The sequence below is a fragment of the Poecilia formosa genome, unplaced genomic scaffold (genome assembly GCF_000485575.1).
Source record: "Poecilia formosa unplaced genomic scaffold, Poecilia_formosa-5.1.2 Scaffold242, whole genome shotgun sequence".
Classification (NCBI taxonomy): domain Eukaryota; kingdom Metazoa; phylum Chordata; class Actinopteri; order Cyprinodontiformes; family Poeciliidae; genus Poecilia; species Poecilia formosa.
The window spans coordinates 501,289-529,021 of record NW_006800181.1 but is presented as its reverse complement, the minus strand read 5'-3'; the positions used below and the strand labels follow the sequence as shown (position 1 = coordinate 529,021).

The window sequence follows — 27,733 nt, the reverse complement described above, 5'->3', positions numbered from 1 at the left end:
AACCCGCTGTGGGCGTGGCTTAGTGTCAGCTCAGCGTTAGCCTGTCAGTTGGAGAGAGATGAGCAGAGCAAAGTGTCACCGACAGATACTTCGCACTAAAGTCACCTGCTACAAAACAAATGGAGCTGTTTAAGCAACTTCACTCTAGGTAAGTGCTCACAAACTCTGAAATGTATTACGTAAGACTTATTCCTTTCTTTAGAAAGCTGTTTAGGGCTTACTTTCCCCCTCAAATTATCGACGAATGTACATTTTAGCCTCTTATTTTAGGGGGGAATGCGCTTAATACACAAAAGTGAAAAAAAAAGCTCAGCTTTCTTCTGTTTAGTGTGAATATTCGACGAAGTTTTACCAATTTTGCTGCCATTCATTTAATGTTGTTGTTTGTCTTGCTGCCCGGATAAGCTGAAATGTGACATTTTAATCTTGATAGCGTAACTTTATTGAAGAAGTAACCGCACCTCGCAGATAAAGTCTTACAGTAGTTTACAGCAGCGCCTGATAGAAATGCCTCTGCAGAGATGCAGACGCCGAGGCTCGTGTTGCACTCTGGTTGTAAATGCCTCCCCTCGTCACCGTTTTACTAGTAAAACATATTAAAATATTTTCCAACCCTGTGGCCTTTGATACGGAAAGAAACGGGGGCGGCGGGTTAATTTTATCCCTCTTGAGACGATAATAATGACTGTGAAAAAAGTGCTTGGCATCACCAAATCCCCTGTTGTGTCTCCTGGACCCGAGTGCACCGCTGTTTATTTCCCGCAGCTTCCTTGTTTTAGATCTGAGCTTCCTGATGCCGTTTAGGAGATTTAAGGGGATCCAGGGTAGCTTAATGTGTGCAAGTGATCTATTTGTTCATTAAATAGACAAGGGTTTCTTCGTGGTGAGCTGTCAGTGTTATTCTCGTGTTTACATTCTGCCAAACATACTAATTTAACTCCATAATCTGGTTCCACTTATGTCAAACTATTGAGTGAGGCTTTTCTATCTGTAGTTAGACTCATAACAATAACTACATTTTTAGCAGGTCATGTCATCCAATTATATTCTTAGACAGTGATTAATGCAAAGAGGTAAAACATTTGCTAACATTTAAATACTCTGTTAAAGCTGAGAAACTAGTTGACATGACGTCAAGTGTAATCATGGCTGCAAAGATCGTCTTCTGCAGTAAATATCACATGACTGTTTGAAATTACCTCTGACCTCGTAAATCACTCGAATACAAATTTTTGCTGGATGGGGAAACAGGTGAGTGGAGCAAATGCAAAATATGTTAGTCAATAAAACAGGTAAGGTAAAAGGCCAGGATTGAATATTAGCTTGTCATTAATCACAACATGGCTTGCCTTGTTGTTGCCACCAACAAAAGCAATGCTATTTCCAAATCTAAATTTGATAAGTTACATAAGCTTTTTTTTTTTTCAGGACAAAAATAGTTGTCTCATCAGTCCACATAGTATTTTCCGAAAATAATTTAATATAGTCCAGTTGTCCTTTGGTAAATGTGAGGTGGGCCTTTATGTTCTTTTAGGTCAGTTTGTATCTTCCATGGTAGCCATTTTTGCCAAGTTTCTTTGTTATTATTGAATGTGGAACTATGACCTTAATGGAGGTGAATGAGGCCTGAAGAGCCTGATGTTGCCCTGGAATCTAGACCTGCAACTCCTGGGAAGAGTCATCATATTTTCTCCATATTGACGTTGACACCGTTGCTCTCAGCAGTTCAGGAGCCTTAAATGTCTTTGTATCCCTTCCAGACAGATAGATGTCCCTTACGTTGTTTCTCAGTTGTTTTTGAAGGGTTTTTTTTACGCTGTGGCATGATGTGTTGCTCTCTGAGACTTTTTTGCTCAGGACATCATCGGTTGGCTTGTGTTTGTGATTTTTGGGTTACACAAGTATGACTGCAATCAGGCCAGGATTTTGCTGGTAAAACTGGACCAAAATTGTTGTTAGTTACTGGCAAATTGTAATTTAACAATTATCTTATCACAGAAGCATTTATCCCTAAACCCCTCCCAGTTTTCTTGTTTGCTTGTTTGATTATCTGAAATGTCTAAGAGAGATAAAACGAAAAGCAGAGGAAATCTGAAATATGCAAGCACAAATCTAAAGCTTTATAAATGTGGAGTGAGATTAACAGTATACCCAAACTAATATTTTCTCTTTCATTTACTCTGCAACCATCATTCCATCAGGATATATACCTAGTGAGCAGGACTACTCAAGCATTTCATACAGACAGTATACTTTTTGCATATCCTCCTTGTGCTGAACTCAGATCTGTAGTCACCGTGTTTCTCTTTCTGTTTTAACTGCTACTGCTATTTGTCATCATGCTGTGCTTGTAGATGTAGCTAACATAGGCCTTAAATGTGCAAATTCACGTTTTGCACATTTTTATACTTCCATGTTGGTCTCTACTGCTTCTAGAAATAATCCGAGTGCTTTAAAAACAGTAGGTAACTTATAAAATCATGTTTTCTTACATATTTTCTTGTCGCTATACTTGAGACCGATAATCTGTGAAAAAAAAAATGAAGCTCCTCTACCTCTTCCTGCTATCTGCAGAAATACACTGCTCCCGGTCAGAAAGGAGGAATGCCTTGGCACCGTCAACCAAGTGCTTTTCACACCCTTCACCGCACAACGCATATGAGAGCTAATGGTGGAGAAAAAACACCTAACCTCACAGGAAAGCTGTCTATCCGCTGCCACCAGTAACCATGCTTACTAGTCTGAGGATTCATGGTGGGCTCCACTATGGGGGGGAGCTGTAGCGCAACAGAAAGCAAAGAAGAGATTGTGTACACAAGTGTGATTGACAGTCCTAAGACAATCCTGGATGTGTTTGGTTGTTTCTGACTGGGAGTATTTCTGCAGATGGCAGTAGTTTTCTCAGGGAGAAAGTGAAGGGCTCAATTTTTTTTCACAAAATATCTGTTTGTTATGATACTGTCGGGACATAGTGACAGTTTTAACAAATATGCAAAAAACATATTTTTTTTTTATAAACGTTACCCACACCTGCTTTTTTTTTGTTGGTGTCTGGAAAACAAGCCTTTTCAAAAACCTGCCAATAATTAGATCAAAATCAGCGGGCACTGCCCCGTTACCTAGCAGCTCAGCTGGAGCTGCTCAGCTGGTTTTATTGCTGTATGCGCTGTACAATGGCTGCTGGAAAAGACAAGTTTTTTTATTGTTGACCGACCAGGCAAAATTAAAGATCATCAAAGATTTACAGTTGTACATTCTCTACAGCTGTTTTCACAGGTTTAAAGTGAGAGTGTAAACGTTGAGTTGAAGTGCGAGGCCAGCAACAGCTTATTTGGATTTAAAGTGACAGGAGACCTCATTCTGAAAGGAGCTCAAAATAGGAAGAACAAATCAAATTCTCATTATCTAAGAAAAATGATTCTTAGATAATGATTTTTTATAATCTAGTTGTTCTCAAACCAGATCGTCAAGTAGCTTTGCCCTTCACGTTTTAGACATGTCTCTGGTCTAGACTTATACAAATGATTGCGTGACCTTCCTCTGTAACCATCACATTCTGCAGAAGCCTGTTAATTGGAAACAAGGAGACACCTAAAGCAAGCAGGATGGGGGAATTTGAGAAACATATTAGGGAACCACTGGAATAGCCCATAAAACCATCTTATACTCTTCAGGGAAGCACAATTGATCACCTTTAAAACAGAGTGTAAATTGTCAGTGCAGTTCAGTCGTATAGCTAAACTGAAACCAGCACAAAGTGCCTCAAAATATGTCGTCAATATTTCCCAATTGAAACATTCTTACATGAGCTTACTCTTTGACATGCTGCTTTTGTTGCTTTTTTATTGAGTTCAGAATTTTCCCACAGTTCATAAATTTTCTGAATAAAAATCCAGAAAATCAAATTGCATGATTCTTTTAATTATTATTAATTTGCCTTTTACAGCATGAAATGTGTATTTGAGCACCCACCAACCTACAATAATTCTGCTGGTTGATATTAGTTTGTCTTTAAGAAGTCCTCCTATCATCCATTCATTACCTGCATCAATTACACCTGTTTGGAATTGTTACCTGTATAAAAAACACCTGTCCATGTAAATCAGACTCAACCTCTCCACCTGTAACCTCTCCGCTTCTCATTTTGGTAACTCCGCTTGTGTTTGGAGGACGAAGAATGCTGAATATCTTAAAAACAGGATCCTAACCTTGAAGCATGGGAGGGCTTTGGACGTGATTTTCTGATAAATGGTCAGAACCTGATTGTATTGACGGATGGCGCCATGTATGGCAAGATTTTGGGCAATAACCTCTCATTCCCTCAGTGAGAGCTTTGGTCATGGGTAAAACTCTGAAATTTGTGGTGTATCAAATAATTACTTCCCCCTCAGTTCTTTTTATCTTTGAATAAACAATGTCTGAATTTTCTTGCAAATATAGTTAGACTAAATATAGATAATATAAATAATATTGAATGTTTCTTAAGGTAAGACTTTGTCTACTCACTGCAGATTGTTTATTTGTACTCGGATTGGACAGAAAAAAAATATTCTCAAAAAACATGCCGAAATTGTCACATTTAAAAAGGTGTGAAAAGTATTTAAAAAGCACACTCGGCTCAGTGTGCATCTTCAACAGACTTTATTTTTTCAGTTTGAGTTATCAGAAACAAAAGTGTGCATTTCTCGGCATTGTCACGTACTTGTGGGCTCCTTGGAAAGCAGAGGCAGCAGCCAGCTGCACTAGCTCTTCAGTGGTTAGTTAACAAAGTTTACATCAACTGCTTTTGATGTAAACTTTGTCTACAAAGTTTACATCAAAAGTGTCTCAAAAAAGTGTCTCCAAAGCACACACATTTTTTTTAAGATAATCTAAGTTATCTTAAAAATATGTATATGTATGTGTGCTGTGGTGGTAAATACAAATTAGGTTTGGTCTTGGAAACTGTAGCTGCAATTGCAGTTTCCAATGATTACAAATGTTTTGTCAGAGAAATATAGAAGACGTGTTACATTTTAAATTTAAGTGGTATAAAAACAGAAAATACCACAGGAAAATTTGCATTGAGAAGAACACTGATAACAGGAGTATGTAAACAGCTTATTTTTATCTGTAGTCTGCTTGAGAAACAGTTCTTTGAAAATCCTGGCAGACCAAGGAGCTGTTAGCTAAACCTGTAACAAAATATAAAATAGTTGTTACAGAGCCAGGTGCTTTTCAGAGGAGAACTGAGCTAATTTTGTTTTCAATACCGACAGAGTCAATTGCCTAGAGTTTTCATGCATGTTTCAGAAATCCTTTTATCTCCCATGGCAACCATTGAGTTGTGAAATACTACTGGGGGAGACCGAGGCAGAGCTGCAGTTTCCTCACAGAGCACCCATCCCTCAGCTCCTCCAGACTAGCCAGCAGCTATTAGGCTAGTCTGGTGGAACTGCACCTCTGCTGAGCTCATTGAACAAGGTATTTCTGAGTGCGATGCTGGTTAAAACGCTGTAAAGCGGTTACTAGAGGAGCGATGTGATGACTTCCTGAAGACAGAGTTTCAGAAAGAGTAGAACAGACTGAGGCTCAGTTTCAAGGCGATAAATTACAAAGTCAAAGTTTTTAAGTCATATTTGATATACAGCATTTTTATAACTGAAGGTAACATAGTTACTTGATTGAACTATAAAACATACAAAACATAATGCGTATAATTTGACTTTTTCTAAAAATGTTGTTTAATGTGTTGAAGAAAGTTGGCTCTAATTTAAATAAATGTTTACGAGTTTTCTTGTTATATACTGCCATAACACACATTATTCAGATTTATTATGAAGCAGGAAATTACATAAACATTATTTTTACAAAAATAACCAGTAGCCCGAGGTGGGTAGAGAAGCCAAAACTTATACCCAGGTTAAAATAGCACTACTTTAAAATGTCTTTGCTCAAGTATAAGTACAAAGTAGCTATACCAATAATTACTAAAGAAAGAGTAAAAATTTATATTTAGTAAAAATATTACATTTTCAGTTCATAGAATGTGATTTAATATTTTAAAATGATTTAATCAGACATAATATGCAAATTCTAAAGATAAAAAAAAAAGAATAAATACAAATGTATACTACTGCAAAAAAACAAAAACAAATTTGAGTAGAAGAAACCTTTTTCCAAGTATTTTTTCTTCAAAGTAAAACTAATGGAAACAATTCTTACAGCAGGTTAAGATACCCCCAGTGATAATATACATGGTTTGGGACAACAAGCTCAGCAAACAAAAAATAACTTTAAATTGATGAATTTTGAACATACAGTAAGCCACACTTTAACATAAACTGTAGGTGTCTCATGAAAGTCTGGTTAAAGCAAGCTTGTCCTTCATTCAGTAAAGTTACTCACTGCAGGAGTAAAAATAGTGATACTTTATAATATTACTCAAGTAAAAACTAAGTTAGGAGTAACGTAGGAGTCGGTAGGAGTAGAACGACTCCTAAAAGTTTTTTTTTTCTCCAAAAGTACTGAAATAAATGTAACTTTACTTGACTAAAGTAAAGTTATTTTACTGAGTAAAGTTTTTCAGTGCTTGCTGAGTTTACAGTAAGGCATAAACTAGTTTCTACCCACCTCTGCCAGTATCTGACGTCAGTATGTACCAGGAAAGATTAGCTGTTTTTCTCAAACATGCAAAAGAATGTAGTTTCCGCTCTTATTACGAATAATCAATGATCACTCTTGGCAGGAAGGCTGAAAACAAAAATTTTAATTTTCCTAGAAAAATCTGAACCAGCTAAAATAGAGTATAGCAGGTAAAAAAAATTGACAACATTCTGAGATTGGTACTTTGCTACAAAACTAATCTGTGCATTTTCAGGTTTGCATCCGTGCATAAAGCTCTGTATATAGCTACAGGTATAGCAGTGTTTAGACCTGTAGTTGTGATCATCCAGGGCAGATGTTGGTGCTAGGTAACATCTGTCCTGATTACTCACTTCTTTCCACCATGTGTTAACGTACTGCATCAAGTGGCCCCATTTGCAAAGCCCTAATGGATCTGCTGCCCCCTCATCTAAACATGCACACATACTAACCCTAACCCCAACCAAAACTCAGTTCACACTAGAAAATATCCCTACAAGGAGCAATTGTCCCCACAACCCCACATTGTGGACAGAAATAGGTCCCCACAAGGATATTAGAACCTGGTTCATGCACACACCATCACTGGTGGAGGACAGCTTCCTCAGATTGTCCAGTATCGTAATACAGGAACTCTCTTTGATTGATATCCTCTGCAGCTCGTACCACATCTACATGAAGTCTGTTTTTGCAATGTTTTTCTGTGTCTTTGTCTCTGTGGATGTTTGCTGCAAAGATGACGGGCATGTTTGTGGCTGTACTGCTCTTCACTATCACCACATAGATTGTTCCTTTCCTTATTAAAAAAGCATCAACTTTCACTCTCAGCCCATAAATAAATTTCACACATACTTTCCTGTCAGGAAGCCTAAGGGCCATCTCTCTCCAGGCCTGTTTTTCAAGTTTTCCTTGGCATCTGTCAAAGGTGCAAACGTCAAAGACCAGTCCAGGTCTGGATGTCAGCGTCGGTGAATCCCATCAGTGGCAGACACTGCAGGGGATTTCCAATGAAACAACCACCTATAAATACAGTTCCACCCTCCCTCCCCCGTCCACCTTAAAAAACACCACTTCTTTATTGCTCTATGAACGCACTTCCACACAGCTCTGCTGGGGCCTTCCTGTTTTCTGAGATGTCTGCAGCGTGCCGGAACGGAAATGAACTCCCCTGTTTTCTGTTTGGTCTCATTGTTCAGGCTGACCACTGAAGCACACGGTGACAGCTGCCTGTGCAGGAGAACGAGCAGATAGATGTTGGTTGCGGGGCCGAAACGTACATCAGGAACTGATTCACATTCACCACAAACAATCAACAGTCGTAGGGGGAAGTTTGTTTCACTGGTATGGGGATTTGGCATCTCAAACAGTGCTTTTTAGCTGTCTTTGTATTTCCTGGCAGCTTTGTGGGCCATTCAACTGATTCTACCCACAATTCTGGTAACAAGACTTGTAGGATGAGAGTTTATTAACACGTCATCCAGGTTGCTGCATGCAGAGCTCCAGTCCAATGAAAGAGTTAGCCTACCGCAGTTTGGAGTGAGTAGGTGCAAATGTCCAGCTGTGTGAAAAGTTTGGCTTTCTCTGTTGGCTGAAGCCACATTTTTCACTGTTTTAGTTACATTAGTATAATCTCTCTTTCCTTCTGTTTTGCTGCTAAAATACAGAGAGCTTTGTGTTGATGCAGCAAGCTACGTCTCTGCCATGCAAATATCTCCACATACTCTGGCTTTTTGAGGCAGTGTTAATGCATTTCCTGCTCTGTGTATGAGTAATGAGGTTAGTTTAGGATTAGGGAAATACTTTGTGTAAGAATTGCACACAGAATCACTTGGATTTAAAAACAAAAGTTCCATTCAAAGGAGTCAATGTTAGTGGTCGCTTCCGTCTAATTTGGCCCTTGAATTGCTGTGAATTACGAGTGGGATCTATTGTTAAATCTGTCTTCACCAAAGCTCCGTCTCTGTCTCAAATTCAGCATCTTTTGGCCTCCATCTAAATATAGAGCGTCATCTGCCCACTCATTTAGAGAGAAAGGAAGTGCTGTGCGTGTCAGTTTCTGCACTGGATTAGAACTTTTTTTTTCTTCGTTTTTTAAATAGACACACAGTGCATGTTCACGAAATCAATGATGCATGTGCATTCTTCACCTGATTTAAAAAGGAAAAAATAACATTTAGTTATGAGACGCATTGAGAAAAAGTGAGAGCCAACAGAGAACAGAGTTTCAAGACGACGTAAATCAACTTTTAAGGCACCCGGAAACCTGTGGTCATATAGGTTGCATTCACGTCCTAAAAGAGAGTGATGCTAACCATGTGTCAGTGTGCAGCTTTTCTTACACAACGCAAAGCCAAAGTATTTCTTTTGTTCTCAAATGAACAATAAGCTGACTGTTTGAAGGAGAACAATGAAATAAAGGCTGCATGCCAGTTTGCAAAGGTTTGGAAAGGTGAAATATACAGGCAAGTGTACTTTACAATACACTTGCCCACAAACACAGTCACTCCTACATACTTGCTCTTGGAACTCTGATAGTTCTCATCTCCTTCTAATGAACCCACACGTTTTGCTAAAAGAGGAAATAAAGTCACTAGTGCGCGGACTCTACCATTCATTCTCACTACGCCTCTGTTTGGCTTACATGTTGCTTTCAGTCCAGGATGTGTATTGTGTGAACGAATGGCTTGTGTATAGTCCAGATGGATCAGGGTAAGTCAGAGTTTATTATCACTATTTCCAACTGATTGGATCAGATCTTGGTTGCTTTGGTGCCTCATGTGTTGCTGCTGTTCAGAAACTAGATCTAATAATTTGCTTTTGCAGCTTCTTGCTAGTCTTGCTTTTTATCAGTTTTTGAAGTCAACTTGCTTAATTTTTCATTTTGTAGATTTGTACAGTATATTATTATTATTATTATGTGTTTTATATATATTTTTTTATTATTATTTTAAGAACTTTTTGTGTGAACCTTTATATTTCTTGTTACTGTCAGACCTGAATTTCCCCTTTGTGGACTACAAAGGCTGTTTCCATTCTTCATTATACTATGTTTGAATGTTTGGATACATTTAAATGCTTTTAGAGCTCATTTTCATGTGTAAAACTTGTGGGATAAGGAATTTTATTTTTGGAACGTTGTAGTAAATGGCAGATTTAATTCAGTGCAACCTGTATATTATAGTTTTCTTTGGATGTAAATGTATTACGGAAGACTACACCACAAAATATCTCTTAGCTGCATTTATATTTAAGAGCAAACATACAAGACCTGTGATTAGTACTATTCTGATAAGGTAGATCTTTATTGTAACACAAAGCATGTAAAGTTGTGTTGTGGATGTTTGAGTTGTGAGTCACGGACATGTGTGGGTCTTGGGACGAATGAAGTACTTAAAGTAGTTTTTGTTTTTATTTATAGGAGTGTATTTTAGCACCTTTGTGGAGGAAGAGGAACCACTGTCCTGTTGTGCGTGTGAAGACGTTTGTGTGGGTGGATGTTACCTATAGTCCTTATTTAGATATGAAACACTTTGGAGTGCGTTGAGATGTAAGATGGCTTTTAGTACTGTGGAAGGTTTTGTGAAATTTAGAAAAATAAATCTTTTAAAGAACCTATTTACTTTCAGTGAAACACATTAGACTAAGGAGCAAACAACAGTTTTATAACATTGAGTTACGAGTTACCAATGTCAGTGAGCAAGTTATAAACGTCAGCCAATTTTGGAAAAAGTGGTTTTTAGTGAAAGTCTCTTGACATCAAATCAGTTGCAACTAACTTTGTTTTAAAAAGTCTATACTTTATCACAATCATTACTAGAACAATTATTTATTCAAGGATACTCATTTACGTCAAGATCGATACAAACGGACCTATTCACATTTGCACGAATTGTTGCAGCTGAGAAATAGAAACCCGTAGTAACTTGATGTCAGTAAAGTATTATGCAGTTACCAGAAAGACAAAAATTATACAGGCTGCTGCTGAATACATCTGCATGGATCAGATCCTTATTTATGCTGTAAAAGATGTATTTTGTACGTTTCAGATCCATATTTGTACTGACACAGTTTATTTTGGTATAAAACGATCTTTAATTTGTTCCTCAGTAGCAAGATTTATTTCAACAGCAATTGGCAGCAAAAAGGAAGCACACAGTGGCACACTAAAAAGATAAGCAACTATAATAAAACACAGAAATTACATGACTGACTCAAATGTACATACTTCCATAAAGGGTGTTGAGACCTATACACAGTTTATCTTGTCTACAGTTTTAAGCTGTTAAAGCTTTTGTTGTCTTTTAGACTCATATTGTATTTCAGATCACAATTATCATTACATTATCACTTGTTGTGTGCAGTCCTTTGATAATTGTTTGGGTATACTATTCCAACTACGATTAATTAATAATTGATCATACAGTAATGATTGGACAGTTAATTGGCCTCATATTCCCCTAAAAACCTACACCTTTTCTGAAATACGAATAGTCGAGGGGCAGACTGGTTGGTAGGTTGTGATGACAGGAAAAAAAAAAAAAAGAGGAAATCATGAGTTGAGAACAACGTATTAGCAGTAAGCATGTGTATTCAGAATCAATGTACAGTTTGAACATCAGATTGTTTCCAAGTTTCACCCACTTGACCCAATCTGTCACTTTCAAATGAAATCCTTGAACCACTAAAGCTGCAGGCTATTATTAAAAAGTGAAAGTTGTAGCAGCAGCAGTGTTGCTCTCGAGAGCGAAGCAAGTTTAACATTGCTGTGGAGTTGGAATAAACCTACAAAGACAAGTCAAATGTCTTCTATAGAACTATTTATTCTCAGATCAGACAAGCAAATGAGCTGTTTGGCCACCATGAATTGAAAGATTCAAGGTGAGATTTTTAAACCCAAGAACACGATACACCACTGTCAAGCACTTTGGTGGTGATAGCATTATGTCAACCGTCTTGTTCCCCATCAGTGGTTCTGGTGCATTGTACATAAATAATGGAATAAAGAAGGAGGAAGGCTACCTCCTATTTCAGGATGACACAGTTTCTAGATACATCAAAACTATTTTATGAATGAATTAACATTCATCTTCTGGAATAGACTTTCCAACAGCAACATAAAAAAAGTAAAAAAATAAATAAATAAAAACTTAATGATTAAAGCCCAGACTGGTTGACAAAGGTCAACCAGCACATAGTCAACAGTGGCAAAAGTCAACCAGTTCATATGAAACTATGAATTTTGATTAAAATGTTGAAACAACCAACCAAAATGTTCCCAGAAGCTTGTTGTTACAAAAAACATGGTTCAGATTCAACTATTTGAGAAACCAAATACAACCAAATGATATTTAATTGTCTGTTTGTATTTTTGCCTAGACATTAAATCATCATTTTAATACTTTAATTAGAGAATAATCAGAGTCAAATTTCTGGTTTGGAAAGTCATTGCTGTTCTAAATGGTGTAATATCACACTTCTAAAAGAACGGTTTTGAATTGTGAATGTAAGACCAACATAGTAAGAGATTCATGTCCATCCTGTGTGGGTCTAAACTTCTACCCAAAACTACAGTTAACCACTCAAGGAAGAAGCAAAAACCTCATGCAGAGGTAGATGCATGGAAATACTGAGAATCTTAATAGCCCAAATAATTACCACAGAATTGAGCTTTTAATAGCTGCACTCATCACTTCCATGTAGTCATACACTCTTAAGTGAGCAACCAAAGGGAAAGAACAGATCACCAATCCAGATGAGACTGTTTCTAGGAGGACTTGGTGTGTTTTCACACATATGACAGAACAGAGGTAACACTTCACATTTGTTTTTGCAGCTGATTGGACCAAAATGTACGCGAGTCCTGACCAACATGGCCCACTGGGATAGTTCGAGTAGCATGGAGCCGACAGGTAAAGCATCAGGTTTTAGCAGAATTTTTTTTTTCTTTTTCAGATATTATATGTATAAATATTTATGTGGATGTTTTTTGAGAAACTAAAATTTGTTATTACAAGAAAAAAGTGTGTTATTATAGTTAGCTTTTGTCCTAATGTTTGATCTTGGTTGCCAGGCGACTGCTCCCCTACAGTTCCTGAGTCAGAACTGTACCGAAGCCTCCAGGCTGTGCTGCCCCGTTGTACCGACCAGCAGCAGGGCCCAGACTGGTGTAACAAAGGTGGGCTCTATTCCAGTACAATGAAAATAATCAGCAAATTCCTGTTGTAACTACTTATTATAAGTTCAAACGCAGATCTGGTCTTTAATGTTTTTCATTGGGTTTCGGCATATGAGCATTCAGAATGCCGTCTGCTGAGGACTTTGGTTTGTTTTCTCCCATAAATGATTCCACCTCATAAACGTTTCCTCTGTGAACAGACATTTAGTGCAGCCAGTGTGACTCTTCCTGTAAAATAAACCCTGTTTGTGGTATGAAAGCTGTTGTGTTGTTAGTCATCAGACTAACTTAGATCACTGCTATCATAGATAGAAGTGAGATAGAGTCACCATGTGTTTTAGTCCTTGCATTTTGTGTCTGTGTGCAGGAATGCTGAGATGGACACTTCACAAGAAGGTTCAAAACAATCCTGCCAACAGCTTGTCTCTGCTGTGGGTGCTGATAAAGGAGCTGGAAAAGGTACTGTTCTCCAATTCCTGTTTAAACTGAAGTACTTCACCCTGGGTTAGTATTTGTTTCTAAAATTTATTTTCAAACAGAAAGGAAGCTTTAGTCACCCTGAGGTCAACAAGGAGATAGATTTATTTTTGTCACATCATGCATACGTCATCTGTGCATGTTTCTCTTCAGGCGGAAAGATGGGACTCTCGCAAATCCATCATTCCTCTGCTCCACACACTGATGCACGCCATCATTCAGGTACAGTTACTCTGCGAAAAGCTCCAACAGACCTCCTTGTTCCTACTTTTTCACAATGTTGTTGAACACTTCTTTGTTACCTGGATGCATCTGATGTTTGGAGTTTTTTTGCACTGAGCCAGAGGAATGTTTTTAATTCCTGGAACTAACACCAACAAGGAAGTTGGGACATAAAATGTTGGCATTTAGTCCATGGCAAAGTTTATTTCCTCATATTTTAGCACTGGCACTGTGATACGTATCATTTACCGTCCATAAAAGTAGATTTTTGTATTCCCATTCTACTCATTAACCCAAGATTTTTATTTATGATTTGTCATTTTAGACAGCCTACATCCCAGATGAGCTGTACAAGCGTGTGTATGACTTCTGTAAGCGGCTACTGACCTATCCTCAGCCTTATTGCACCGTGGGCCTGAGCTATACAAGACAAATAAAAACTGAACGCTTCATCCCAGGTAGTGAGCCTCTTCTTGTGCAAATATCACTGATAGTTCAGCTCATAAATCAAATTCTGCTCAGAACACCGTCCATATTTTAGTTGCAACACATCTGAAATAAACTCCAAACTCATATAATGTCAAATGATGAAAAAACATCTGTTGTAAAGCAGAATGGCGATGGCAGAATTCAAAACTTTTCCCTTATTTAATTTCATTAATTGTACTCACTGAAGGTGTTAGGTCATTTTTCAAAATGAGTAATGAATAATGACCCACAAACTGCTCTGAGTGATCAGGTTTTGTTTATGTTAGGAGCATAGACAACGTCACCGCATGAGAATCAGAGAGCAGTAACTGTAAAACAGGGTTTCACTATTTTAAAAAGAAGCTGCAATGATTGCAGAGGTGAAATTTAAATTGTCTTTAGTGGCTTTTATTAGCATTTAACACATTATTGCAATAAAGATTAGTGAACACAAGCGTCGCTCTCTGCATGCTTTCTCTAAAGAATATGGATCCACTTGTAAAATTTCCAAATGACTGCAAACATTTTCAATTCCAGTATGATTAATGACAACAGAATCTGAAAGCTGAAAATGACAGAACTGTTATTTACTTTTGTTGTTTTTGTCTCACACCCTTTTGCAGCTTCAATAAAGTGCAGACAAGTCGAAATATGTTATAGAAAATGATTTTTTTTATTGTTTCATCTCTGTGCTTCCTCTACCTGTCAGTCACACTGAAGACAGGTAACTTTTAGTCTTCCTCATTCACAAGTGTTACATTTACCTTTTGAAATAAGACAAAAGGTAAATGTAACACTATTATGCGTCTGTTATTGAATAGATGCAGCTTTCCATGATTTGTTTGTAAAACTGATTAAATGAAAAAAGGAGTCAAGGCTGGAGACACACACACACACCTAATTATAGTGACTTCTTTACAAGTGAAACAACCCTCTGTGATAAATATTGTTCATCAAAGCAGATAAAGATGAATTAGAGTTGCTTCAGCGCTGGAGTTGTACTTTAATCTGACATGCTGAGAGGGTTGATGATGTCATTAAATGCTCGTTTGATCAACAGGCCTGATGTACCAGAGGATGATCACAGCAGAGCAGAAGCTAAAAAACGAGCACTATCCTTTTCAGGAGAGGTCAGTTATCATTTATCAATTGACTCCACAAAACCCGCGCTACGGTTTCAATGAAACCAATATTCTGTTAGCTTACTAACTTTATGACTGTTTTAAATTATCTGCAGGGTTTTTGTGCTAGCCGATCCGGAGGTCTTCTCTGGTTCCTTGATACCCGCCGTAGTGGAGGACTTTGAGGTGTCTGCCTTGGGTTCGGCTGGATTCCAGAGTCCGTTAGAACACATGCGTAGCGTGGTTCAGCACACCATACAGGCGGCTTTAGGACCACAGCATTGCCACGGTCCAAAACTGGCTCAGGCACTCAGGGTCAGTGAGTTTACATCTGTTTAAATGATGTCCGTTTTTGCCTTTTTTCCCCAGTTTCCCAGTTCCTTTATCCCTCTGCTGTTGTCTTGTGTATTTTGTGCACTCACTCCTCTTCTGTTTAAGTGACTTTGCAGCTTATTAAATATTTAGTTTGAGCCTCTGCTGTGATGCAGAAAGTTGAGTCACTTTAGTAGCTGGAAAATAAAGTGAAACCAGAAAAAAAAAGTATTTTTATTTTTTTTAAAATAACCAAGAGAGAAGCTGTAAAGTTCGAAATGAATATGTAGCATTCTACTATTGACGTGATCTACAACTTTATGTACTGTAAAACAATAAAGCACGGCGCTTGATACTGTTTGTTGCCTCTGGGAGATCATGCAGGTTAAAACCACTTGTTACGCAGGGTTCACTATAAAGATCAAGTTTGCTTCCTATGAGTGGAAATGCTACCTGAAATGACTGAGGTTAGTGATTGCTCCTACAGGTCAGATCATATATTCTGGTGACGTGTGTTGTGTCAGAGCTGCATCTCCTAACACGATGCCTCAGCAAGACACATTCAGTAGCAGACAAATGAACATTTTGACTAATCAATGTTTTACTATGAATCCATCCTCTGCATGCTTAGTTTCCCTTTTCCACCTCTCTGTTTATTCAAGGCCGTTTGTTTTTGTTGTGGAACAGGACATGGGCCAAGAAGTGGAGCCATACTTTCAGGAAGTGTTGGCAACTCTGGAGCAGTGCGTGGAGGAGGGCTACAGAGGAGAAGGGGGGATGCTGAACAGCCGTCTGCAGCAGCTGTACAGCGAGATTGTCTCCGACTCTAATGCAGGTATGAGCTCCCTGGCGTAGAAGCAGGGCGCAATTTTTCTGTCAACACTGCACTCTGGACTCTCAGCCATCTTGCCTCACTGGTTTTGCAAACATCCGCGAATGCCAAAAACTAACAGGAATAAAGACAGAAATTAGAAGCTCACAGAAGGCGGTGGTTGTGTAATCTAAAATTCTAACAGACTCGACGATAATCAATACTTTATACTAAAACCCTGATATCCTGGTAAGGTGGTCCTGTAAATGAGCAACCATTGTGATAACCTGTGTTAAACTGCTTTGAAATACTTGACATGGCTAGCTGTATGATATTACTGTATGCTTATTTTTGCATTTCCTTTATTAGTAGGAATTAAAAATTAGACCGTCTAAATGGAGAAGATGTTTTTTTTTTCCATTTCATTTTCATTTAACCTTTATTTATCCAAGATACAAACTCAGTGTTCTGGTCTGTACATAAGCATAGCAAGATAAAAACAAGAGACAATTTCAGCAATCACATGACATCTGGGCACAACGTTTGAGTCTAGTAAAGTAAATCAGAGAAATCACCTACAACCAAAGGTCTCCTTGTTCTTCAAGAACCACTGAAAACTGTTCAGTGAAAACAGCAGCATATTTAAAAACTTTCTAAGTTCTGTCTGGGCCTTTGGTACACCCAGAAAAATAACATCCTAGGAATGCAGATTGTAACCACTTGAACTTTTCCTTTGGATATGAAGGAAAGAAAAAAGGTAAACTGTAGTTTTCATTATAGATCTACATTTTTGTTTTTAGGTGGGAAGCTTAAAAACTCCTCTCTGCTGGGTGTATCATTACCTGATTTAGAAGTCTGAGTTATTTGATGATCTTCAAACACTTTCTAAGCTGTGTACTGTCTGTAACCAGGCTCCCAGACTATCCAAATAAATTCATATACTTTACAGATTTTTTAAAAACTTTTATTTACTTAGTGATGACTTCCAGGTGGGACATGAGGGGCCATATTTAGCACATACCAAAACTCTACAACTTTGACATTTCAGTGGTAATAACAGTATCACTGTTAATTAATTTGCCCCAGGTAATCAAGTTCATTTTGTGGACATTAGGCATCTTTTTGTTGACACACAGGCTGCTGCAGAGATCAAACACATCCTGACTTCCTCCATGTCCAAATCTGTTCAGTCAGCTGTGTGTATTATTAGCATTTCTGGATATCTATTTCCACTCTTCCCCCCCGGCTCTTATCAAGTCAGCGACACATCCAGTGAACCTCCACTGAGATCTTTCCGGTCGGAAGACAGAAGGATGGACAACAGGGGAAATTGTGGATGTTGGGAACTGCTTTGTTTTAGTTGTTATTGTTACATCTTCCTCTATGTGTGCTGCAGAGCCTTTGTGTGGAGGACCGATGTGCGACTGCCCGATTCCCAACCCTGAGATGAGCTTTTACCTGTGGACAGAAGATCTGGATATCTGTGAGTCACTCAGGCATTGTGGGGGAACGTAGTGAAAAAACTTAATCCATCTCATCTCACAAATCCATTGAGCTTACAAATGTGACACCATTTAAAGGGAATAAGATGGGCTTTTTAACAGCAAAATATCTCTTTCCAAGATCCGTTGTTACAACAAAGAAACCAACAACTGGTCTGCTAAAATTATGTAAATCTTTTACATATTTTCTAACAGTGCATAGCGTCAGTTAATTACTGTGAAGGCTGAAGTCACTGCAATATGAGGCCATTTGATGCTGTTATTATTAAACTGTGAGGATTTACTGATCTGTTCAGCAGAGCTGTCATGGTTTATAGTGTTGTTTATATTCTCAGAACTTAAGGGACTAATTATCACCTGACTGAAGGTTCATGTGTGATGAAAGGCGTTAATATGCAAAGTTTCTGGTCCTAATGACACATAATTTGAAAAAAACCCCAGCTTGAATATGTTTGCAAAACTCATGTCTCAGTAAGTTAACAGAGAAAACTGTTTGGACAGTACCTACCACAGTGCTTTTGTTTTGCTTTAACAGGGCGGGAGCTGTCCAAGTGGTTCCGATCCAGCAGCGTGTCAGAACACTTCTCCTCCTTCAGCCAGGAACAGGAGGACTTTGAGCTCGGCGAATCACCTTTCACTCCAGCGGACATGCCTCGCTTCTCCATTATGTCCAACGACAGTGGCATTGAAAAGGACTTGCCCCCCAGTTCGGATTTCTCTCCATCAACTTCACTGGACAACCCTTGTATCATTTCAGCGTGGGAACAGTGCAAAAAGTAAATTATAATTTAAGTTATTGATCCTCAAACACAAAAAGAAAATGTACACAATTATATACCAAATATAAATTTAGATGTTAAGGTTTTAGGATCAGGTACAAGCCCGTTGAGGGTCATCAGTTTTTAAAACTAGATAAACAGAACACAATCTATCCAGTCATGCATCATGTCAAAAAGCAGACAGTGTTTGCATTACTCATAAATTAGTTCCCTGTAGAACAACTTTTAGGATGATTCAGTTTCTGCTATTGTCAGGCAGGATTTGACACGTTGTAAACAGAAGAGTTCATGGCGGGGTCAGTTATTGTAGCGCCCATGTTCTGTGGTTGTGGAACAAGCCCAAAGCACTTGCTTTCCACCTCCACGCTTGACAAATGCAGGTATGCTTCATCTGGTTTTCACCAACATGGCATGGTTCGGTATGACTCAACATTTCCACTTTGGTGTTGCCTGCCTGGGGGATGTTTTTCCCCCAGGCAACTTTTAAGCTGAGCTGAGATGTTATTTTTAACAAAAAAATAGTTTCCTCTTCTCGCCAGCCGTTAGAGCAGGCCATTAAACATTTCACTTTCCATATTCAGTTTGTCATTGTTGTGATGTAAGCCCATCCTGGTCAGAATATGGATTGTGCCTCCTCTTTCCTCCCAGTGAGCAAGACTCGAGTAGGCTGTTACGGCGGGGAGGCATCAAACTGAAACCGACGGCTAAGGACGGCATGGTGCTCATGCAAGACACGCTGGAGGACAACCCAAGTGCAGCAAGTGGAGGAGGTCCAGGGAAGGGAGGAAGGAGAGCGGCCACTCTGCAGAGGCGAGCGGGGATGAGCATGATGGAGAACCACTTCCCCAAGCAGCAGCGACACTTTATCGCAAAGATTGTAGTTATGGGAGATGACAGAGTTGTGGGTCGCCTGGCTAAGGCTTACTACTTCTACAGGTAAGTGTGTCAACTGAAATGTTTTTTTAACAAATGAGTTAACAACTGTGGGACTGTTGTTTGCTGTTCCATTGAATGTGCAGTCATATTCATGGTAATATTAGTGATAAAGCGTAATTACCTTTTATTTTACAGTGGTGTGAAAAATTATAGTCCCAATTTCCTGATTTTATTTTATTTGCATATTTGTCACACCTTAGTGTTTCAGAACAATAAGCCAATCTAAATAGTTAAAGAAAAAGCACGTAAACACAAAATGCTGTTTTTAAACTTTATATATATTCTTTATTATTGAAATATTAAGATTACAAAAGTTTGATATACCCTCAAGGTCACATTTCCATTTAAAACAAACAAACAAAAAACATTAATAAAAAAAATTTAAAAAAACAGAACAGAACAGGAACAAAGAGGTACTATTGTGAAGAAACATTATTTGTACAAAACCAAAAGGAAATTAGATACCTAATAGAAACTTCCTGCAAAATGAACCAACTCTTAACTACAATTTCCTTTTAATCAAACCAATATTCTTGCATGTTGTGTTAGAATAATAACGCAGGATACCCGTACTGACCACTGGATTGTAAACTTGCTCATCTGTAAATGGATTGGGACTGTTAATCTTTCCATCTGATAGATTTAATTTCTTTCCATTCTTCCAGAGTGAGGAATTCAGGACAAAATGCAGTTTTTAAACAAATTTGTTTATGATTGAGGGAGGAAAAAGTCCAAACCTATATGGTCCTGTGTAAAAAATAATGATTGCCCCCAAAGCCTAATAACCAGTTGAGCCACCCTTAGCAGCAACAACGGAAATGAAGCATTTGCAACAGCCTGCAGTGAATCTTTTACAGCTGTGGGGGATTTTTGGCCCACTCATCTTTGCAGACTTGTTGTAATTCAGCCACACTGAAGGGCTTTCGAGCATGAATAACTTTTTTTAAGGACGTGCAGCCGCATCTCAGTAGGATCTGGGTCAGAACTTTGACTAGACCACTCCATAGTCTTAATTTTGTCTTCGGTCTCCAGCCACTCAGATGTGGTGTATTTTGGATCATTTTCCTGCCATATGGCCGTACTCTCTCCTTCACAATTTTTTTGGTTGACAGCAGAATTTATAGTTCCACTTATCACAGCGAGTCTTCCAGGTCCTGAAGCAGCAAAACAGAACCATACCATCATGCTACCACCACCATATTTATATGTTTGTTTGTTTTTTTCTGGAATGCATCACCACAGCTCCAGGTCGTCACCATTTGTGATAACGGCTCTCACTGTCACTAGTCACCTAGATGTGACTAGAGACAATGATACATCACACAATGTTTTAACAGGGAGAGGTCAATCACTTTTCCAAACAGGGCCATATAACCAACTACTTGACTATAATTAAATTGGTTTGGTGTTCTGAAACAGGTAAGTGTGACAAACATGCAAACAAATTGGAAATCAGGAAGGAGGGAAACCATTTTTGACTCCACTGTATTACACTGTGATGGAGTGGTTTTTGTTTATGCATTAAAACTATGTTAAACAGCTGCCATGATGAAACATATTACCATATCTATATAAGGTATTGCAGCAGAAGAACTTCATAGCTGCAAAGATTCAAAAAGGGCAGCAAACGTCATATGTGTTCTAAGTTTCTGCCTGCTGTAGCAGTTGATGTAACAGCTTGCTCTAGATTAAGAAACAAGTGTGGTTTTCTAAAGATACATGATATCAGACACACCATGTCCTCTTTTGACCCTAAATGGACGGCATTACATCCTAAGATGAATCGGTGATACATCACTGAAATATTCAGAAGGACTTTGCAAAACTCCGTCTGAACTCAAATGTTTTCCTGCTTTCGGCTTCTGACTTGAGAAATAAACAGAAGTTCTTTGACTGCAAATGTAACTTCCTGAAACGCAACACGTGCTTCACCACAGTTGCCAGAACTATGCGAGCCTGACGCTTCTGATGAATCTATCCTGTGGCCTTTACAGAAAGAGAGAAGCACGGCGGCTTTTTCTTACAATGAGAGTCAGTCTCCAGTTCTACTACATTCCTGTTTGCCCAGCTCAGCTGCCAGTCTCTCCTGTTACGGTAAGACAACCACACTGATCCAGCCCACTTACATAAGTAAATAAACATGCAGGAATTGTGAAACATGGGGGAAATCCTAATTATGGGTAATTACTACAATTAGACTTATTATGTAGTTGTTGAAATCTCTTGGACATCATTTTCTTAACAAAAAAAAAAACTTCAATACATGTCTCACTGTAATTCATGGAGATTTATGTTTCAGACAAAATCACAGTTTTTATTGTCGCAATGTTTTGTTTTTTTTCTTTTGATGCTGAACTCTACATTTGATCCACTGAGTCTAGTCATTTGTTCTATAAATAATGGTAACCATATATGAAATGCTGTAAACCAGCTTGCTATGACATACTTTGAGTGTTTATTGTCAGCAAACGTGGAAATAATTAAAAAAAAATCTTACATTGCTCTACATTATTTTGTCATTTTAGGTTATGTTAGGTCGTGGCTTACTCCCTCCTACTATCTCTGTTGTTTTGTAGCTCTGCTTTCCTACAACCTTTTTTGTTGCTTAACACTGTGAGACCTTCCTCTTTTTTCTTATGCGGAACATTTCAAACTTCAAGCTCTTCCAATGATTTTTAATAATAGCTGTTTGAGGGATTTTTAGTTTCACGTTCCTTATTTGTAGGTAAACCTCAATCAGTCCACGGGGGATTCCTGCACTCTTGGTTCCTACTTGAGCAACGTGGATCCATGGTACAACAGCAACGTCAACAGTTTGGGAGGCATGATTCATAAAATGGCTAAATTGGTATGACATCTTAAAATGTATCTTTAGAAACTAGACTACCTGAGTATTCACTTATGTCCTTTCTTGGTGTTGCCAGATTTTTTATGTGACTCACCTTACATATATATATCTTATGCAAATATCACTGTATTATCCTATGTTTAGCTTGTCAGTATTGCAGCTGTTTTCTTCTTGAGCTCAAACACAGGAAGTTGCTTTGCAACATTTCTGCCAGGAAAAAAAAAAAGTGCTGAATTTACCAAAACCACAAGTAAAGAAACTGTAAGCACCGCTGAAACTGTCCCAACTGTATTCTTATACAGGAAACAGAAAAATCATTGTATGTGGGGAAAAGAAATGCAAATGACAATACATGTTTGTGTGTCAGAAGGCCTGGAAATCCTCTGGATGTTGATCCAAACATGCTCTTGTCTAGATTTCTTGTCATTTTTAACCATAGCCTCTTGTACATTTTCCCAAATATCCTGCTCAGTAAAAGCCAGGATCAAATTAAAACAGAGAGGAGCATCCTTGGTCTGTTGAGACATTTAGAAGTGATTTGATTGACATATATTTTTTTATTTTCATTAATAAAAAAAGTATCCGATTCTTACTTTATATGCTCTTTTGTGTCACCCATAGTGTTTTCATAGCACATTAGTATCCTGAGTGTGACCAGGCCCAACTTCAGGTGGATTAATCTTTCATGATTTTTCTCTTTCAGCAAGAAATGAATCCTGAGAGACCGAAAGACCCATTCATCTCTGATGTCATTGCTTACTACGTCCGCAGCGGCCAGCAGCCTGTCTACTTCAACATCTATTTCGTAAAGGTAAAGACGTGCAGCTTTTTTTATGCCGTTTATCTAAAATCTAGATTTATTTTTTAAAAGAAAAGCATCTTCTGTAGATATTTTACGGTCCTAATAAAGTTTCCTTTTCTGTTAGATCACATTCAACAGCATGACAAAGGATCCAGTGGAAGATGTGTTCCTTACTAACCTGGAAATAGAGTTCCCAGAGTTCAAACATATTGCAGCTTCAATGAAAGGTGACTTGACAACACATTGGGTGTTTGCTATTGCTTTTCCTCAGATATTTTACACAGTACACCTGCAGGTTCAATCCATTGTGAGCTACTCTTTGTTAGTCACCAAATCTTAATCACAAATATGGAAAGCTAAAAAATAAAAACTAAACCAGACTCCAGCTGCACGATCTTCTCTTTGTTCTTGTTTTTGACGTACCACAAACCCTGATCCGCTAATGTAACTACATAATTCATATTTTCAAACAGATAAACATAAGAGGAGCTCGGGCTCGGGGGAAGTCTGTGGAGTTGTTATCTCTATGAATTACAGAAAGGTGAGTCGTAGTTTTTTACATCAAGCTTTTCCTCCTAACATTCCACTGACAGGAATCTTTGCCAGATGCCTTACCAAATACCAAAAGTGCCAGTAAATTTCTATCTCTGCTAATCTTTGTGTTCTGGCGTTTGCTTCTATTTGTGGCCTCTGACGCTTACTTGTTGTTCTTGTGTGTTTCCTCTGTGGCGTCCAGATGACGCTAAGTGGGCGAGATGTTGATGTAGGAATTTCAGCGCGAACGACAGGCGCTCAGATTAATGCCATTCCCTCCAGCGAAGCAGAAGGTTCGGTATTCAGTTTAGCTTTTTTTTTTTTTTGTACATAAAGCTTAATCACAAATACCAGCATTTCCATTTTCTGATTCATCTCATTCGTCTGCTGTGAATAATCTCTTACCTTTCTGTTTGTAGATCTGAACTGTTTGACTCTAACGCTGAACGAAGCTCCATCAAAGACAAAAGGCTCGAGTGGGGTGAGTCAGGACAGAACCACCGAAGTGAAGAGCGCCAAACTAAAATAAACTGCCTTGCAAAAGCATTCATGCATGAAAACTAAAACATTGGTTTGGATTTTTCTATAAATGGTATACTTAAAAGTGTGGTGTGCATTTAGCCCTAAATAAAATACTTTGATTGTCACCTAATTATTAAAAATAGTCCATCTGTGTCTCAGTACAAACCCAGATGTTTTGTGTATAGTAAACAAACGGCATCATGAAGACAAAGGAAGACGACAGGCCAGCTAGAGAGTTGTGAAGAAGTTTAAATAAGAGTTGGATTATAAATAATACATCCCTTTTGTGTCTGAGTTTCAGTTTTTTTTTTTTTTACAAAGAAAGATCTGGGCAGGCATATTAGTGTGTAGATGTCCAAAGCTGGTAAAGACATTTTAAATAGCAGCTGTAACAGCAGTGAAAGTGCAATAGCACAAACATTCACTCACTGGGATGAATTCAAACTTTTCACATTTGAAAAAGTTGAAACGCATTTAGCATTTTTTTTTCTTCCATTTCACAGTTGTGTTCTGCTTGGTCACATGAAAAATCACAATTAAATACACAGATGTTTGTGGTAATATCACAATATGTTCAAGGTTTTGAGAAATATGATAGTTTTATGTGCATTTGTATGTAAACATTTCGTGAAGCACCTAATGTGCTTTTTTTTTATTTGGGCAGGAATCAAAGATTCGAACAAGCAACATTAAGATTCGTACCTTGGAGAGGCGATCGTTTACTCTCACCCTGGACAAAGACAGTCGGAGGATTTACAAACACGTGCAGAGGTAACGATTTGAGCTGTTGCTCACCTTTGAATCAAGGTCAGCCATGATTGCTGGGTTTAAATGCGTGGGATTAAATCTTGATGCAGCTTACTCTGAAGCCTTAGGAACGTTCCGCACACTGGTGCTACATTTTTGCGCAATTCAAACTGACCTACTAATTTGAACATTTTCATTGTAGCATCGAGATCTCTCCTTGTCTGGATCCTGGCTACTGCGTGCAGAAATCCATGGGGTCCAAATTCTGCACCGATGGAGCTAGAGATGCTGGACTGAGCAAATACATGAGCAAAACTCTTCCTCTGCCAGTCAACACATTTGCTGGCATTATCAACTGATGTGTCAAAGCTATCCTCACTTTGTTTAGTGAGCGGGAACGATGGTCGTCCTCCCAAACGGATTTTCAAAGAACAACAGCAAAAGAAAGAAAACGGTTACCTTTCAGACCTAACGAGCTGCTCCTGGACCCAAAGTGTTTCACGTCTGCCACTTTGCTCTTACTGACATTGATTGAGAAAGACATTTTTTTTTTTCAATTCAGAAGTAACTTAAGCACCACAATATGATCAAATTCTGCAAGTGACTGCCTCATCAAGTCCACTGGTTTTACAGTGTTAAGAAGTTTTATCACGCTGCAAGATGGGATTGACCTACATCAGCATTGTGCTCTTCATGAAAAACCTGCTGTGCACACTTTAGTGATCACAGATATCCATTATATTTAACTGTGCCTAATATCAATGATCAATATTGTCCAGAGAGACCAGCAGAGAAAATTAAGTAACCAAATATACATTGATCAGCCACAATAAAACCGCTCGTATTTAGAAGTTCAGAGTGCGGCCGTCATGCATTGTGCTTGTTCTGCAGATGGGAACCTGAGTTAGGGAGCATTTTCAGCAGTCCTGTTTGGTCCACTTTTTATTCAACCTCTAGTTTGTTTGTGGAGAAAATCTGGTTTGTTTAGCAAGGAATCCATCAAACTCTAATGCAGACCCAAAAAATAATTAATAATAATCCCGACCTTCAACGTGATCGTGATGAGAAAATATTAATTTCAGTCATCGGACTCACTTGAACTCGGAATGAAGAAATGAGACATAACTTGGACTTGAGGAAAAACGATCTAACATCTGTGTTTGGCACCTTGACATTTTTCTTGGTATTCTCCTAAACAGTGTTAGCCATATTAAAACATGTCCTTCTATTTACTATGGCATCATGACGTAGAGTACCAACATTAATCAGTTTCCATTACCTGTCAGAGGTTTAGTTTTGTGGCTGATCAGTGTTTGTATTTCAGTGCAAGAGAAAAATTAATCAGTTAGTAATTTGGAATTTGTAACAGCAAATCTGCCGGGAACATGCTTCGTGAAGGCGGCATCACACAATGCAGAAGATTTGAAGAGCTGATCTTAATGCTTATTTTACTCCTATTTACACACTACCTTCAAACCTTCTTCCTGACCCACACAGACACACACACAAATATACAAGAATGCACTCTCAGCTGACCTGCCACCTGCTGGAACATCGATCTTACTGCTCTCATCTCATCTGATGCTCAGGATCTTTGTTACTGCTACCATTCAGACGTCTAGTCCTGTCTTATCTGTTGCATAATGTACACTCGTTTCAAGGTGAAATTGCTGACATTGGCCTTTATTTTGATTGTAGACATTTTCCAGAACCACCTAACATAACATGGTCAGACTAGAAGCATGATCATCGTCAGGAATTACTCAGGACAGAAGCAACTATTAATTATAATCAAATTAATAGTTAGGAAGGTGCTGTTAGACCTCTGATTTACCCTCTTATAAGGCAATATGCACTAACTACAGGGACAGTTTTTCAGGGTTGCATACCTGATATTACACAACACAAACATGTTATAACCTGTGCATAAATACAAGTAAAACATCTTGCAGCATTGAAGTGGACCTGTTATACATTAAATGATATATTTTAGTGTTTAAATTTTATGTTGCACTAAATTAGCAGTTTTAAAGCTGATTAAAGTATATATTTAAAGCACAAAATAAGACTTGTAATTACTGTGAAATATTCTATTTGCATAATCACCATTTGATATCTCTCAGCTTAGCGAGGGAGGATTATGATCTGACACAACTACTGGTTTTGTTCTTTTTTCATGGCAAATGTAAAAGTGAAGCGGAGGTTGTATTTAAAGGTTAGTTAACTGCAGCAGTAAGCTGTTTGACACTGAAACTGAAGCTAACAGCTTGTTAAAGAGGTGCTAAGACCTAAACGGACTTCTAGTCTCTTAAAAAACCCCAGTCTCAAAAATGCCAGAGCAATTTAAGTAAACTGGGTTAGTTATTTATGCTGATGCTGATGATTAAATATAGCGGAAACAGTGGTAGGAAGTGCTACACCACCATCAATGAACTACTGAGAAAAGGACATGTACGCTGTTAATGATGAAGGCCTACCTGATATGAAGCAGATTCATGGCAATTAAAATTTGTTTTCATTCAATTTTATACTTCTGTACTTTGAAATGAATTGTTATTTTGGGTTTTAAATGTTACATTTTCAAGATCATCGTTTGTGCACTTCCTCCTACTTCGAATCATTGGCTTCTGAGTAGATAATGGCTCAGTACAGGATTATGATGTGGTGAAAACATTTATTGAAGTATTTCCATTGACTGCTGTAGTATTTTTGAGATTGGAAGGTTTTTTTTAGATGGTACAAATCTGCCTTGCTCTTGGTTTCTCTCAGCTTACTAGACTTGGATACCAATATTTATATATTACAGGTAGCATATTAACGTCTTTCCATTTTTAACAGCTTCACTTTAAAAAA

General features: G+C 38.2%; 1 protein-coding gene across 2 annotated transcripts; it reads left to right on the top strand.

Moving 5' to 3' along the window:
* On the top strand, positions 1-27,733 carry pik3r6 (phosphoinositide-3-kinase regulatory subunit 6). 2 transcript variants are annotated; one of them, XM_007569569.2, is made up of 21 exons: positions 1-148; positions 12,458-12,533; positions 12,695-12,799; positions 13,167-13,258; positions 13,430-13,498; positions 13,824-13,956; positions 15,027-15,096; positions 15,204-15,402; positions 16,087-16,234; positions 17,607-17,693; positions 18,248-18,488; positions 19,140-19,427; positions 21,422-21,521; positions 22,153-22,275; positions 22,979-23,086; positions 23,202-23,304; positions 23,551-23,618; positions 23,814-23,904; positions 24,031-24,092; positions 24,798-24,904; positions 25,083-27,733. In XM_007569569.2, exons 2-21 carry the CDS (start codon positions 12,494-12,496, stop codon positions 25,237-25,239), a joined length of 2,391 nt encoding a protein of 796 aa, XP_007569631.1. In that variant the 5' UTR covers positions 1-148; positions 12,458-12,493; the 3' UTR covers positions 25,240-27,733. The 2 variants fall into 2 exon arrangements, with proteins under 2 accessions (XP_007569631.1, XP_016535929.1); XM_016680443.1 differs by lacking the exon at positions 1-148 and adding an exon at positions 9,257-9,333.

What these genes read in the sequence shown, in the direction of transcription:
- pik3r6 (XM_007569569.2), top strand. Translation starts at nt 12,494, where the DNA reads ATGGCCCACTGGGATAGTTCGAGTAGCATGGAGCCGACAG. An exon ending in TGTCTCCGACTCTAATGCAG is followed by an intron (nt 16,235 to 17,606) that starts GTATGAGCTCCC and finishes TGTGTGCTGCAG; the next exon opens with AGCCTTTGTGTGGAGGACCG. An exon ending in GACAGAAGATCTGGATATCT is followed by an intron (nt 17,694 to 18,247) that starts GTGAGTCACTCA and finishes TTGCTTTAACAG; the next exon opens with GGCGGGAGCTGTCCAAGTGG.